The sequence below is a fragment of the Neovison vison genome, chromosome 11 (genome assembly GCF_020171115.1).
Source record: "Neovison vison isolate M4711 chromosome 11, ASM_NN_V1, whole genome shotgun sequence".
In the NCBI taxonomy this organism is placed as follows: domain Eukaryota; kingdom Metazoa; phylum Chordata; class Mammalia; order Carnivora; family Mustelidae; genus Neogale; species Neogale vison.
In genome coordinates, this window is record NC_058101.1 from 65,661,134 (window position 1) to 65,676,616 (window position 15,483).

The 15,483-nt window shown below is 57.1% G+C and overlaps 1 protein-coding gene across 8 annotated transcripts in view; it reads right to left on the minus strand.

Moving 5' to 3' along the window:
- ABLIM2 (actin binding LIM protein family member 2) overlaps positions 1–15,483 on the minus strand; it is a 135,949-nt gene that overhangs the window by 48,447 nt on the left and 72,019 nt on the right. For all 8 annotated transcript variants that reach the window (XR_006386739.1, XM_044267859.1, XM_044267856.1 and 5 more), the window contains exons 8-10: positions 15,123–15,181; positions 8,484–8,561; positions 1,259–1,405 (exon numbers count right to left, since the gene is read on the minus strand). Coding sequence is in view for 7 of the 8 variants with exons in the window: in XM_044267859.1 (XP_044123794.1) it covers positions 1,259–1,405; positions 8,484–8,561; positions 15,123–15,181 (284 nt within the window). In the remaining variant the exon portion in view is untranslated. The remainder of the gene's footprint in view (positions 1–1,258; positions 1,406–8,483; positions 8,562–15,122; positions 15,182–15,483) is intronic.

Below are 15,483 nucleotides of genomic sequence, written 5' to 3' on the forward strand. Positions count from 1 at the left end.
ACTGCTTAGCTGCCACAGTGTGACCTACCAGCTCACAGACAGTGCACCACGGGAGGGGTATAACATTGGCAACCGTGGCTCAGACCTGGCATGTACCCCGTGCTGTTGTGCTCTGCTCGTTTGTTTATGGACACTTCCGGGACCTGCGGGAGCAGGACTGAGGGTAGCAGCCACATGCGCCCACGTGAACGTGTGACCCTCCCCGGCCACAGGGCTCCATGGCACTCACAGCAGCCCTACAAATGGCTGGGGGCCCCATGAATCAGTCTGCACAGGAAATCTTGGGCTCCAGCCGGGAAGGGTGGGGTGGTCTAGGGCCACCAAGGGCTTGGACGGGAACTTGAACCCCAGCCTCTAGATTTGGCTCCCGTGTCTTAGAGGAAGCACGAGGGGCAGCTAAGGAAATAGCCAGCAGGTGGTCTTTGGGGCAGAAAGGCCTGGATTGGTCTCAGCCGTTCATCATTTGGGGGAGCTTGGCCGAGTCACTGGACCACTCTGATCCTCTTCTAGTGCTGTCCACTGGAGCTGACCAGATACTGGAGAATAAAGCCCCACGCACAACTTGCATGCGTGGTAGGTGGGGGCTGGTTGGGATCCCTCCCTGTCCTGCCTCTGAATGGGGCTTGTTGCCCAGATCCTCAGGGTCCCGGGTGTCCCTTGCAGCAGACACCAGCCAGGAGGGGTGCCTGCTAGCTACTGAGCAAACTAACTGAGGTCGTTGTCACCCTCCTGCCCCACCCTTGTGTTGCACAGCCCAGAGCACCTGTGCCCAGCTCCCAACAAGTGGACGGCACACACGCTCGGGCCACCAGCTGGCAAACTGTTCTTCCCACCTAGCCCAGGCATCCACGGCCACACTCCAGTCTCAACACTACCAAAGAGCAGGGAAAACCAACAGTGGACTCCATGTGAGATGGAGAAAGGCCACGAGAACCAAGTCACCAGAGAAGTACACGCCGGAGGGACTCTAGGGAGTCCGTCGTGTGTGGTCCCCACAGGTCGTCAAATCAACACATGGGGTTCATGAGGCGGGAGGCAGGCCAGCCACAGAGGGCGGCAGCTTTCCTTCACCCCAGCGTGTCTCCTACTTCCTCCCCTGCCCAAGCAGACCCTCAGCCAGGGTTGGGGTGGAGCCCTTGGGGCCTCTCGATAGGGGGTGGGCACAGGCCATCAGAGGGGACAGGAGGCCGAGGGGCAGAAGGGGAGGAAGCAGACGCAACCCCTGCTGTGGGCACACTGCCTGCCATGGGGGCCGCACCTCGTGGCAGCTCTGCCTGCCTGTTGCTGAATGGCTGATGTATGGCGAGTAGGAGATCATGTCGGGGCGGTCGATGTTATAGATGGCCTTGCTTTTAGGAAGAGCAGCCAGGTCCCTGTAGTCAAGAATCTCATCGCCCAGCTTGGCCTGAGAGAGAGAGAGAGCAGAGGAGCTGTGACTCACAGCCCAGAGAGGGCAGCAGGTGCTCCAGTGGCCGCTTGGACAGTGGGGCCCTGCCCAGGAGCCAGGCTCCGTGCAATGGGGGTGAAGGGAAAAGGCAGCGGTGAGGGGGTCCTCATGGTCACGTGGGCCTGGGTCCCTCAACCCCACCATGGAAGGTCTCACGGTCCTAAGGAAGTTTATTCTCTGATCCTCTGCCTCTCATCCTCCAGAGTGTCACAAACAGTTGCATAGGACAGCCCCCGGGGCAGACAGGTAGAGCCGCTCGCCTGCCCGGCACAGAGCCCAGCAGACAGCGAGACTCAGCCCACGGCCTAAACATACCTATGCACACCTGTGTACGCACACACAAATCCATACGCACATGCAAATCACGTGCACACAGATGAGAACGCACACGTGTGCATATGGACATGCAAATCCTTGGATACATATGTGTACATATACACCCACAAGAATAACATGCATGTGTGTGTGTGCAAACACAGACCCATGTGTGATTATATGCAAAAAGCATGTGAAAACATGCCTATAAACACACATGCGTGCACACATAAAACATATGTGTGCAAATAGGCATGTGCAGGCACTTAAAGTCACATGTACATGTATGTGTGCATGCAAACACGCACGTTCATGCACATGCACACACACAATATATACACACATAAGACATGTGCATGTGTGCATGCACTTAAATATATACCTAGTAGGTGTATGTGCATGTGCAAACACCATGTACACACTTATGTACACATATTGCATGTGCACACAGAAGACTGCCTACGGCAGAGGTGGTATATGCACTCACAGACCTCTACCCTCTCACTGCCACTGCCAAACACTAGCACACACACTTGTACAAGTTGTAAGTGCCCATACCATCTCACACACTCACGTGTGCAGGCACAATGCACACTCCCTTTTTCACCCACCACTGCACACCAGCACAGATGCTCACACACGCTCCTGTCCCCACACCAGTGCATGTTCACACCCTCATGTCCATACACTTGCTCATATGCACACCCACAGTCTCACACTGGCACACATGCTCTCGGCCCCAAAATCACACCTGCACATGTACATGCACACACTCCCATGTGATAACACACATTCACACTCATAATCACACTCAACCGAACCACTACACACATGCACAGGTATTCACACTCCCACAAGGTTGCACACACATGCGTGCACTCAGCAATTTCCACTTGAGATACGGCAGCAGAGTGACTGACACCTGCCAGGCTGGCTGGGCTAGGACCTCTGGTGGAGCTAGGACTGCACCTGGACTCCGGCAGGTGCTCACGGAGGGTGCACACAGAGCGTGCACGCAGAGCCACTGCATTTGCTCAGGGAACAGCCACCAGACCACTCACTCTCCTTTGACTTGGCCTTCTCCAGCATTGTCCCACTGCTCCGGGCTTCTGCTCCCACTCTGCTGCCCCTCCCTGCTCCAGGGGGCTGCCAGGGGCACATGGCAGGCTGAAACAGTTCCTAGAGCTGGGCAGGACCACACCCACACACCCCTCAGCTGTCACAACAGGACGATCATCTGTGTCAGTTCCCGTGTTCCTGTCGTGGGTGCCAACGTCCCCATCCACCCTGGAGAAGACACCTGTGGTCACCTCCTCCCCACCAGGACCCCCTATCAGGATTAAGGTCAGCTTGGCCTTGCCGGATGTCAGGCTGTCCCCACCAACTCAGCTCTACCTGAACCCTGAGGGAAACTTTTGCTCAACCCATGTCCTGCAGTGACCAGGGTCCAGGGCCAGCATAGGCCCACATTCTTCTCTGTGGTGGAACCAGCTGTCCCCTTCCAGCCCAGGTGGCTCTGGTCCAGGTCCTCAGCTGCTCACATCTAGACCCGGCCAGAGCCTCCAGGGCGTTCTTCCCACATTTGCGCCAAACAAACATCATCAGCAGAGGTTGCTAACACTGTGAGCTCCTCCCTGGGACAGCACTGGCCTGAGCCTTTTATTATCTACTCCCCAAATACTCATGAAGAGCCCGTGATGGGGGCAGCTAGTTACCGTCCTTTACTGATGCGGAAAACAGAGCCAGAGAGGTTACGTAACTCATCCAGAGTCACACAGCCAGGAATGTGGGGTAGGAAGAGGCCTGGATTCTTGGACTCCAGAGCTGTGCTCCCCACCATTGCTCTCTGCCAGGCCCCAGTCTCTGCAGCCCCAGCTATGGCACATTGCCTGCCAGCTCAAATCTTCCACCAGCCTCTCCAGGTAGGTGACACAACCCCTCGCTACGGTCCCCAGATGCAAGGTTGATGTTCCCGGCCTGCTCCCCCCAAGGTCTCTCCTTCCTGTGCCCCCAGCAGGCCAGGGTTCAGTAGCCCCAGGCCACCTCCCCTAAGAAGCCTTCCCTGACCACCCAACTCTGAGGCTTTCCTGAGCTGGTGGATGTTCTTGGGGTGAATGCTGCCATTTGTGGTGTAGGTTGAGAGATGGAATGTCAGATGTCTCAGACCTCTGACTCTTCCCCGTGGAGCCCTGGGCAGGGCTCAGAAGACCTGAGTTCGAATCCTAAGCCTGTCATTTGTAGCCAGGATGGACCCTGATCAGAATTTCTGAGCTGTTCCTTAAGGGCCCTTGTACACCTGCTTACCCGAGGGGCTCACTCCACCACCCACGCTGCCTACCAAGATGAGCTTCTTATGGGGCCCAAGGGCTTGGCACCTGCTGCTCTCTCCCAGGCCTCTGTGCCTGCTCCCCCTCTAGTTCTTCCAGACTCAGTCCAGGTGGCCCTCTCTGAGGGACCTGCCCTGCCCCCTCCATTATTTGGGTTGGGTGTCTTGTCTCCAAGTAAAAGTGCTGTTGTTGGTTGACACATCAGGCTCCCACGAAGGACTGGTGGCTCCTGGGGGTCCAAGACTTGATCTGATTCATTACAGAGTCCCTCTCCCTAGCTCTGTCCCTGGCATGGCGGGGTCCTTGGGGCATACTTGCCAAATTCAAGTAAAATCCTTGGGGCATTTGCCAAAATTAGGTGGATTCTCTGGGCCATTTTACAAGATGAGAATGCCACCTACGTCTTGCCTATCCACTGGATTTCACGAACCTCAAATTAAAGCTGACGCTGGAATGGGGGGCCGGGCGAGGCCTGGACTCACAGGTCCATGTGCAGATGGACACCCGTCCCTGCCTCGGACCCCGCTGTGATCAGAGCATCTGCCCTCCTGTGGCTGTCAGCCCCACTCTACACAGGTCAGCGAGGCCGGCCTCACCCTGGGTTAGCCCCTGCTGATCCCCGAACAGCATGGATCAGGGATGCAGCTGGAGGGCACCAATACTGCCTGCTCCCACCCTGGACAGGTGGCTCTGCTCCTGGGTCCTCAGCACCTGTCCTGCCTAGTACACATACAGATGCATTTCCTCCCACAGCTGGCCTCTGGGTGGTCGTCATGACAACGGACCATGCTCTCTAATTGGCGGAAGGATGCGTATATGTTCCTGGGACTTCTCTTCACTTTTTTCTCTCCCATACTCCATCCAGCATCATAAATAATAATAACATATGGCTGTCCACGACTGTAGAGTTACAACAAACTGTCCCTAATAATAGATTGTAACGTGATGATGCTGATTTTCTGCTTTCCTTCGTTACTAATTTACTGCTGCACTGAAGAAAGGTTACAACAAAATATTCAGCATGACCTCATTTGGGTTAAAAAAGAATACAGCACAAAGGGACCTAAGGGGCGTGTCACATAATATTATCAGGGCTACCTTGGCCGGTTGGAGAGCACACAGTATCCATCTTCTGCACAGCTGGGCTGCTGGGCAGCTGGCATCCTTCCAAGCTGCAGCAGGCCTCAGGCTCCCCCCGCCACTCGCCTCAGGGCCCAGCACTGAGCATGGTATCAGGCACACAGTAGGCCAAACACAGATCCCAGCAGAGAGACAAAAGAAAATGCAGGGCACTGACACTTGGGTGGCTCAGACGCTTGAGCATCTGCCTTCAGCTCAGGTCATGATCCCAGGGGCCTGGAATCGAGTCTTACATTGGGCTCCTTGCTCAGCAGGAGTCTGCTTCTCCCTCTGCCTGCTGCTCCCCCAGCTTGTATGTGTTCTCTTTCTCTGACAAATAAATAAAATTCTTAAAAAAAAAAATGCAGAGCAGAGCCTGAGACAGAGGAAGGGCTTGCTTCCCCAGACTCACGTCTCCCCAGTGAAGGAGTTCCAGGGACGTGTGCCGACGGGGTGCCCACACCACCCTGATTTGGTGGCAAGGATGGCTGGATGCTCTGGCCTGTGACCGACCTGGTGTCCTGGAGGGCAGATGTGTCCAGGCTGTGTGCTGGCCGTGGTGCTTGGAGCCCATGCGGTGGAACGGGACATGGGCGCTCTTGGGTGGGGGGTCCAAGGCTTGGCAGCTGTGATGTAGATGAATTTCTGCAGGTCTCTGAGTGGCATCTGAGAAGTGGGTGCAGTGACCCGGGGAGGGAGGGGGAGGAGTGTGGCATACATCCCGAGGTCCCCTGTGCTCACAGCCTCTCTGTTGTGTTAGGAGCATATGTCATGCTCAGATTTGGGGGACTGGGTGAAGTTAACTTGCTTGAGGCCTGTTGAAAACTGGAATCCAGGGCACCCGTCTCGGCCGAATGGAAGTTTATCCAAGCTGAGACTGCCCACCTCAGGCCAATGAGCACCAGTAACCCCCAGTGCAGACGGTCACGGGGCCTTTCAAGGAACCGTGACCACAGGGCCCAGCATTGCTGCTCATCGCACGGTCCCGACTCTATCTCAGTCCTTGACAAATGACGGATTGTTTAAAAGAGGAGCTCACACCGAGAGAGCCGTTACCATGTGCTTGCAGCCATGGCAGTCACAGAAGCCGGGCACCCCCTGCCTTCGCTAAGTGCGTCACTGACCTTGTCTCACCGAAGTAACAGGAATCATAATTAAGATCTTTAGTGACATTGATGACATCATGGGCTGAATTACATCTTGCCAAACGTGTATCTTGAAGCCCTAACCCCTGGGACCTCAGGTGGGGCCGTGTTTGGAGATGGGGTCTTTACAGAGGTGAGTAAGATGAAAGGAGGTCACGAGGGCGGACCTCTATCCCATCTGACTGGTGACCTTGGAAGAAGAGATTAGGACACAGAAAGATACAGAGGGATGACCATGTGAGGGACCAGAAGAAGACTAGAAGCCAAGGATGGTGGCCTCAGGACAGCCAGCTCTGCCCCCACCTGGATCTCAGCCCCAGCCTCCTAGACAGGGAGAGAATGCGTTTTTGAGGTTGGAGCCACCTGCTCTGTGGGATTTATTTGCTACGGTGGCTGAGCTACGAGCACAGACGTCATACTGATCATCGCAGTGAGCATTCCCAAAGTCCTACCTCTGGCCAGAGCTGCAACTCAGGGCTCCCCGCCCAGGCCCTAGACAGCAGGAACTGGGAGTCTCCTTTGGTACAGATGAGCCCTCAGAGGCTTAGAGAGGTTCACTCATCACCCAAGGGCACACAGCTGGTCTGATGAATTCACACCACCTTTCTGAGCCTCTGAGGGCATGTTCACAAAGGGCCACACTGTGATTCATCCTTGGGGCTCATAATAATCATGTTCCCCCAAGGACTAGAGTACTTGGGATTGTTACCCATCAGAATTCAGATCAGGAACGACTCTGCATCCAAAGAGTATGAGATTCAGGGCTGAAAAGGTGTCAGGAAGAGCTGATTCAGCCCCCACAGTGTCCCACCTAGCCAGGTGGGAAGGGGCTGGCAGGAGGGATGTGCCCCAAGTCACCTGCTGCTCCTTGCAGTAGCAGAGCAAGGCCCTGATGCCCAGCTGCCCCTCCCCCAGCCTGTACCAGGAGCCTCAGGGCTCTTCCTCCCAGCACAGTTTGGTGCTCATGGGTAAATTAGAAGTACCGACCTCCCACTGCCCGTCCTGCCACCAGAGATAGCTGCTGTGAAAGACCTAGTGATCATTTTAATACTTTGTGTACACACCACCTGCACACATACCCACGTGCACATGTACACACCTGCACACACACCCACATGCACATGTACGCACCCATGCATACACCCATGTGCACAAAACATACCCACATGCACACGTGCACACCAGCACACACCCATGTGCACATACCCCGCATGCACATGTACACACCTGCACACACCCACATACTCACACACCCATATATACACCCATGAGCACACACCCACATATGCACACACACCTGCACACACCCATATGTATGCATACACACCCATGCACACACCAGCACACACACCCATATGCACACATACACACAGCACACACACACCTGTACACATCCATATGCACACATGCATGCCCATACACATACCCATATGTACACGTACACTCCTACACACACACACTTGCATGCACATCCACTTGCACACATACTCAAACACACACACCTGCACACACACCCATGTGCCACATACACACACCTACACACACCCATATGCACACATACACACCCACATACACACCTGCACGTACACCCATATGCACACACACATCCCATATGCACATGTACCTATATACACATATACCTCTCTTTGTTCACACATGTACACACATATACTCTTTAATGAAAATGGGATCATATAACATATATTATCAGTAACATGCTTCTTGTAGGAACACATTAGCAACATTTCCCAGGGCAAAAGATGCACATCTGTACAGCTATTGGCCACGACTGCCCAGTCCCACATGAGCCTGAGTATTTCTTATTCAGGCAAGACTTAGCTGTGGGATGGGGACACAATATCGATTTGACACCCCCATGGACAACAGCTGTGGGCACATCTGTTTGGGCACCATCACCCTGGAAATAGGCAGTCCCCAGGTGGCATGGCAGTCCTTGCCAAAGGATCTGAGTCGACATCGTGAGGTCTACCCTGGTCTGTGCCCTGTGGCAGGGATGAGGGCACCAGGTCCACACCCTGATGCTCAAGGATGCCCAGCCCCCGCTGGCACCCCCAGCAATGACCCTGGCCCAGACCATTCCTCCACCGGCCTCCCCACTCTCCGACTCACATAGATCACGCGGCTGGGAGACCCCGAGGTGCTGGAAGCAGGTACAGAGATGATGCTCTCAGAAGAGCTTCTGGTTTCCTGGAAAGGAGACAGGAGGAGATTGTAGCAGCACATGTCGGTGCCAGAAGCTTCCAGACGCAATCATCACAGGTCACGCTCCAACAGAAATGCCAGTTGCAAGATTTTTTTTTTTTTTTTAGGTTGAAAGAATTCTTAAAATAAACACTTGGGCTTGAATGAGCTGCTGGAAAGCTATAATCAGACAGACACAGCAGGTGACACGGGCTGCCAGCACCCCAGCGATCTCTCTGCACGGTTGGAAACACTCCAATGATCACCCGGCTTGCGTGCACAGAAATTATCTGTGTTTCAGGGGACAAGAGCAAGTGATGCATTTTCAACCGATTCTGCATGCTCCGGTAGCAAAGGCCATCACTTTTACGCACAATGTTACTGCTCAGAGGTGTTATTTTCCACCTAGATTATAGGGGTGGGTGGTCTTTGCTCATTCTACCAGCCTGGTCCTTTGCTGTCAGAATCTGTGGCCATGTCATCTGTGACCTGCTCCTCGAATGTCCACCCCATCCCTTTTCCCTCCCAGACCACATCTCCTGCTTCACCCAAGGGAACGGTTTCCCTGGCCCTTCCTCTGTCCCCTGCATCAGGGATGCCCATCCCTGCAAAGACACTGTCCTTCTCCAGCTCCCAACCCACTCTCTACGCCTGCATCTCTCCCCACTTGTAGGGTGTGACCTGGCAGCTGTCTGCTCCCCCTGGTCCAGCCTCCACACCTGCCTGGACCACCCACCACCTGGCTTTCCCATGCCACCCCTGCCAAGAATGCAGACCTCCCTCCCTCCCCACCCTGCAGACAGCTCCCTCGGCTGCCTCCTTTCTTGCTGCCATCCTTCTTGGTGTCCCATGCCCCCTGCAGTGAAGCCAGCAGTCTGGGAAGGGCCCCGTTGTAGGCTGAATGATGTCTCCTGAAATTCCTATATTGAAGCCCTCATCCCGAGCACCCCAGAATGTGACCCTGTTTGGAGAGATGTAATTAACGTAAGATAAGGTCACAAGGGGAGGATCTGATCCAATCCAATGGGGGGTCCTTATAAGAAGGGGGGATCAGGACACAGATGGGTTAAGAGGGAAGACTGTGTGAAGACACAGGGAGAAGGCGGCTGACTACACCCCATGAGGGGAGGCCTTGGAAGGAACCATTCCTGTCTGCACATTGAGCCAGGACCCCCAGCCTCAGAAACTGGGAGAGAATACATTTCTACTGGTTGAGTCACCAGTCTGCAGCAGTGGCCCCAGGACACTCTCACAGGCCATAGGGCCCTCCCCTTGCAGGTGGAGGACATCCAGCTCCTCCTTCTCTTGGCAGGACAGCAATAAGAACAGGACAACATTCTGTCATGCTTATAAGGCAGAGGGATGGCAGCCCAGGGAATCTGATCGCAATCCTGGTTATACACTCGGGGCAGAAAGAGAAGAGGGAGAGGGCGCAAGGCTGGGGGTCCCCACCTCACTCGCCCATGCAGCCATTCTGGTCTGTCTCCGTCACCCACATTCCTGGGGACAGCCAGCTTCTTCCAGGTCCAGGCGTGGGGCCGTCCCTTCCCTCAGGGCCTTCCCTGCCTGTCTGGGCCCCGGCTGTGCCCCAGCACTGGACGGGGCACTGACCCAGGGCTTCCAAGGGCCAGTGGGACTCAGCTTGACCCTACTGTGCAGTCTCGTGCCCTCGGCCTCCCCCACGTCAGACACAGCCGCGTGCTGTCTGCAGAGAAGGTCCCAAGACAGCTGGCGTGTATGTGTCTGTCCCTGGCCCTATGTGCAGGTGGCCCATCATCCTGGCCCCAAATGAGGTCCATACACATTCTATACACTCGGAAAAAACCCTTTGAGACTCTACTTCCTTGTCTATAAAGGAAATTTCCCTGAGGATCCGGCCAGAGACATGGCGTGCTGGGGGCCCAGTGCTGGCAAATCATCCTGGCTGTCATATCATTTCAGCCTGGGCTCAGGACACAAAGCCCCTTGCTTGTAAAGCAGAGGAACTTGGGGTGTTTTCAAGGAAGGGGTGCTGAAGCGGGGAGACCCAAGGACGGCCCCGCACCCGAGGAATGCCTCCTGGCCCTGGGGCGACACCACCACTGTGATCCCAGGCGCTTGGGCTGCCTCCATGGGCGCAGGGACTGGCAGTGTCCCTGTACCTGCAAGGAGTCCCCAGCAGGCAGCTCCTCCGAGCCGAGCCCTGGGAACCTCCTCCAGGGCCCAGAGACCCGGCTTTCTCTCACTCTCTATTTGGACTCTAACACACCCCAAGGAGCCTCACCATTAATCAATACTTACTTGTGTTCTTGGGGGCTTGTTCACACCCATGGAGACAGATGGGGCCAGGCTGCTCGCCCAGCCCCTTCCCCAGCACTAGGCCTGACCCCCAGCAGGCACCATCCTGTAACAGCGACTCGGGAGCCTGGTTCTTGCGGGGTCATGTACAAGTCACACTGACACAGTGCAAGGAGTGCAACGCCCATTCATCTCCATGATAAAGCTGAGGGCTGAGGCTCAGAGAGGGCTGGTGGGCGGCCCAGGGTCACACAGCCGGGTGGTGGCAGAGCTGGATTGTAGCTCTGAGGCTTATTCTACTGCCCCTGGCTGCCGCAGAGAATTCCATGGCCCACGTTCAGCCAGCCTGTCCTTACACTGGGGCCTTTCCAGCTGGTCCCACCACAGCAGGTAGCTCAGGGCTCTGTGTACAGAGCAGAGTCAGGGGCATTGCCTCTTGAACTCCAGCCAGGGTCCTCACAGCCCGTGGGATCAGCCAGGCCAGGCCAGCCCCACCCCCACAGCACCCCAGCTGGAGCAGAAGCCCCAGGTGGACCCCCAGGCCACCTTCACCTTAACTGTGCATGGAGCCCCTCTCCAGCTACCTGGCTGGGACATCCCTCCCTGTCATCCCCCGTGCGCCCTGCACCCTGGAGCCTGCCCGTCGCACTAGATGTCAGAAAGTCTGCTAGGGGCAGGGACCGGGCCATCTCACTCATCTCTCCATTCCAGCCACCAGCCAGTAGGTACTCAGTAGGCGCTCTGTGGCTAGCTGTGTCCGGAATGAGCACATGACCCAGTGACCAAGGACGTACCAGGGATGGGCAGTCAGGGCGAGAGCCTTCTGGAAGGTTTTCCTTGGGCACCCTCAGTGGACACCCAGGAGCCATCCTTGTCCTGAAGAGTCACTGTGCCCTGGGGTATGTCTTCAGGGAGGACAAAGGGCCCTCCCTTTCCTAGCCTGTCCTTACAGGGATCCCGGTGCCAGCCTCTACTACTGGAGAGCAACTCAGAGGCACAGACCGAGCTGGTCCCATGGGTCCAGGAGCCTGGCAAAGAGGGCCCTTGTTAAAGGACTGGTTAATGGTCAGGTAATGCTGAGCTAGCTATTGTCTGGATTACCAGGTAGCAGGGGGCTTCCTTAACCTGGGGATCGCTTCCAGAGAGAGCTAGGGATGCCTGCACCAGCTCTTGCTGCATTTCTCAGGGGCTGGCCCCGCCGAGATTTCCCTGATCCAGAGCTGACCTGGGGCTGAGCCTACCAAGATGACCCTGACCCAGAGCTGATGCGGGGCTGACCTGGGGCTGACCACGCCTGGCTGTTTCATGCCCCCAAGTGGCTTGCACGAAATGAACAATACAGGAAAGTACAGTTCAGTCTTCCTGTCTCGCAGCCCAGGAGCAGCCAGGCTGTCTGGGAGAACTCTCTGGAAGGGGACCCATGGCCCAGGCCCGTCCATTCACTGTGAGCCCCACCCGCGGTCTGTCCTCACTTGGGTTAGACAGAGGAGGCTCTGAAGGGCTGAAGGGTGAAATGCAGGACAAGCAGGGCATGACCGGGGCCTGGATCCTGTCCCGGGACACAGAGGGCAGGCCCTGTGCACCAGCCCCGGGCACAGCACCAAGGGACAGCTGTTCTCAAGGGACAGTCTCGGCACCGGATGTTCCCGGGGTGTCAGCAGAGACACAGCCCAGGAAGCCAGGCCCGGCTGTGCAGCAACCCTCTCCTTCTTCCCTGTCTGGCAATCAGAGGACCTCCCATCCCTTGGGCCAGCAGCCATGGTCACAGCGGGCTGACCTCTGGGCTGAGAGTGGAAGGCGCTGCTGCTGGCAGGCCTGGCTGTCCCGACCTGTCTTTGAGTGGGCTGGCCGTGGGTCTGAGTCCCCCGGTCACTCTCGAGAAATGGGTCTGGAGGCTTCTCAGGTCCCTTTGGCAGGTTTTGGGTGGGGATTTGGGGAGGGGTCCCACCGACAAATGTTGGAACCCTGTGGTCACTTCGAGATCAGGGATGCTGCCTGGCTCATCTCCAAGGCCTCGAGTAGCCCAGGGGCAGGGTCTTGGGAGCTCCATCAGCCACGCAAGACAACGGTGCCCCTGCCATTTACCACGACCCAAGTTGTGTACATGACAAACTGGGCATATCTGTCCTCCGCGAGCTCTCCCGTGCCTGTGAACCTATGACCACGTGCAGCCAAAGGGACGCGGAGCCTGATGGGGCTAAGGAGAGCCTGAGCTGGGAGTCACTCTGGACAACGTGGATTGGGTTCCCTGGGATCTAGGGGTCCTGGTGAGGAGGGCAGGAGGCGATCGGGGCACAGGTAATAACAGAAGCAAGGCCTCCAGACATGGGAACAGAAATGGAAGAGTAGAGGGGCCCCCCTGGAGCCTCCAGAGGGAGCACAGCCCCATCAGCGAGCACATCTGTGGTTCTTTAAGTCACTAAACATGTGGTCACTCAGTACAGCAGCCATAGGGACAAAGGCAGTCACCAGGTCCCTCCCGTAGTCTCCATGCTCTGCGTCCCTGGAGCTGGGAAGATGGCTGCCCCTCCGTCCTTACGTTCACATGGCTCCCCAGCACTGGGCCTGGGGACAGGCCCCATCCTGCACATGCTCAGTGTGAACATCCTGGGCCCCGGGCAGTGGTGGGGGACCTGGGGACCCGGGGACCCAGCCAAGGGGCGGCAACCATGGTCCCAGACAGGGAGGAGCAGGAGGGCAGGGAGAAGGCCAGGTGGGCTCTCTGGGCCCCGATCCCAGTGTTCTAGAATTTGGGCTAGAGTTCTAGGAATTCAGCCAAACTGGTGATGGGTGTCACCTGTGTGCCTGGCCACCAGACACTGCTGGCATCCCTTCCAGGCTGGGGGGCTTCCTGTGCCCCCTGCTTCCTTCTGCACGGTGTGAGAGGGGACCGTGCTCAGGGAAGCAGACACAGGGGTGCGTAATCCAGGGTCCCGGGGCCACAGACCTGCCCTAGGGCTCCTTGCCCCTGCACTCCAGCTTCTGCTACTATCTACACCCCGGGGCAGGGATCCCCGGGCCTCTAGCCCTCGGGGGACTCTTCCCCGCCTGCACCCCGAGCCCAGTTCTTGAGCAGCAGCCCCTTTAGGTCTGTGCCCACCAGCCCTAACAAGGGGGCTCTCCAGGCTGAGCAGGCCTCCTCTTGGTGGGCATCAAAACTGAACTAAACCTGGGGTGCCTGGGTGGCTCAGTTGGTTAAGCAGCTGCCTTCAGCTCAGGTCATGATCCCAGCGTCCTGGGATCGAGTCCCACATCGGGCTCCTTGCTCGGCAGGGAGCCTGCTTCTCCCTCTGTCTCTGTCTGCCTGTGCTCTCTCTCTCTCTCTCTCTGACAAATAAATAAATAAAATCTTTAAAAAAAAAAAAAAAACTGAACTAAACCGGAGCCCCATGTAGACACTCGGAGGACTCTGAACAAAGCAACTGGCACCACCCAAGAAACAAGGTCACAGGTGAAGGGCAGGGCCAGCCCTGGAGAGGAGAGCCCCAGCAGGGAGGTCCCCACCTTTGGGCCGGGCCTGGAGTCCACAGAAAGGGTTGAACAATGGCATGATGGTGCCACAGATGAAGGCAGGCCTGGGGCCCATAAGAGAAGGTGCCTCTCCTCCACGGAGCCCTCCTGCCCTGGCCCAGGGACGCCCTGTGCTCGGGTCCCCATCACTGTCACATGATGTGAATGTGTGCCCCCCCCCACCCCTCGGCCCAGAGCATATGGGGGCAGGGCTCCATCACCTCTGGGCCCCAGGCCAGGAGCAGGGCCTGGCACAGCCAGACACTTGGTGACGTCGTGCTGAATGACTGAGGCTACCAGCGAGGGAGGCATGGGAAGCTTCCAAACCCACTGGAAGCAATTTCTAAGGGAAAGGGGAGAACGTCCCTCTGCTGGTTTCCTTCAGCGAAGGCTTACTGAGAGTTTGCCAGACGGGGTTGGGGCTCTCCCATCCTGTGGGGGCCGGTACGGAGAGGGTCTCCTCCACCAGCCAGCATCCCCTCAACCTTGCACTTGGTGCCTGTGTGTGGACTGTCTGGGGACTGCTCGGAGACCCGCTCATGTCCTTGCTGTCCCCAAACTTTTGTAGCCCTCGTGCCCTCTAGACCCACGGAGAGGTGGGCGGACCAGGACAGGGAGGCCCTGAGATGCCCCCGCCTTGGCCCACACCATCCTCAGCACCCCCGGGCCTCATGCCACCTGGCCCGTGACACAGTGCAACCGGCCAGCAAGCGGTCAGGTGCAGGTGACCACACACGGGCGCCGAAGAAAGCACAGCAGCAAATTGTAAATTCCACCAACCTTGTTTTTGTCTTCAGTTCTGGCTGCTTGTCGGCACGCCGGGTGCCAGATGGAGGAGCCTGCGGACAGATCCCCGAGAGGGAGGGCTCAGTGTCACTTCCCACGATGCAGGGGCCGTGCAGGGAGTCAGCAGCGGGGGGCCGGCTGGAGTGCTGGAGTGGGTGCCGGGCCTGGGGCAAGCAGACCGCCGCCCGGCCCCAGGGGCTCACGGCCCCGGTGTGGGGGGGCGGGGCTGTACAATGAACGGGAAGCACATCACTGTGAGCTATCTGCCCAGCGGGGGCACCCAGGGTGCCCAGTGGCCTCTCGGTAGAGGGGTGTCAAGTGCGTTCTCGTTCAAAGGGGCAGGGGGAGAGAGGAT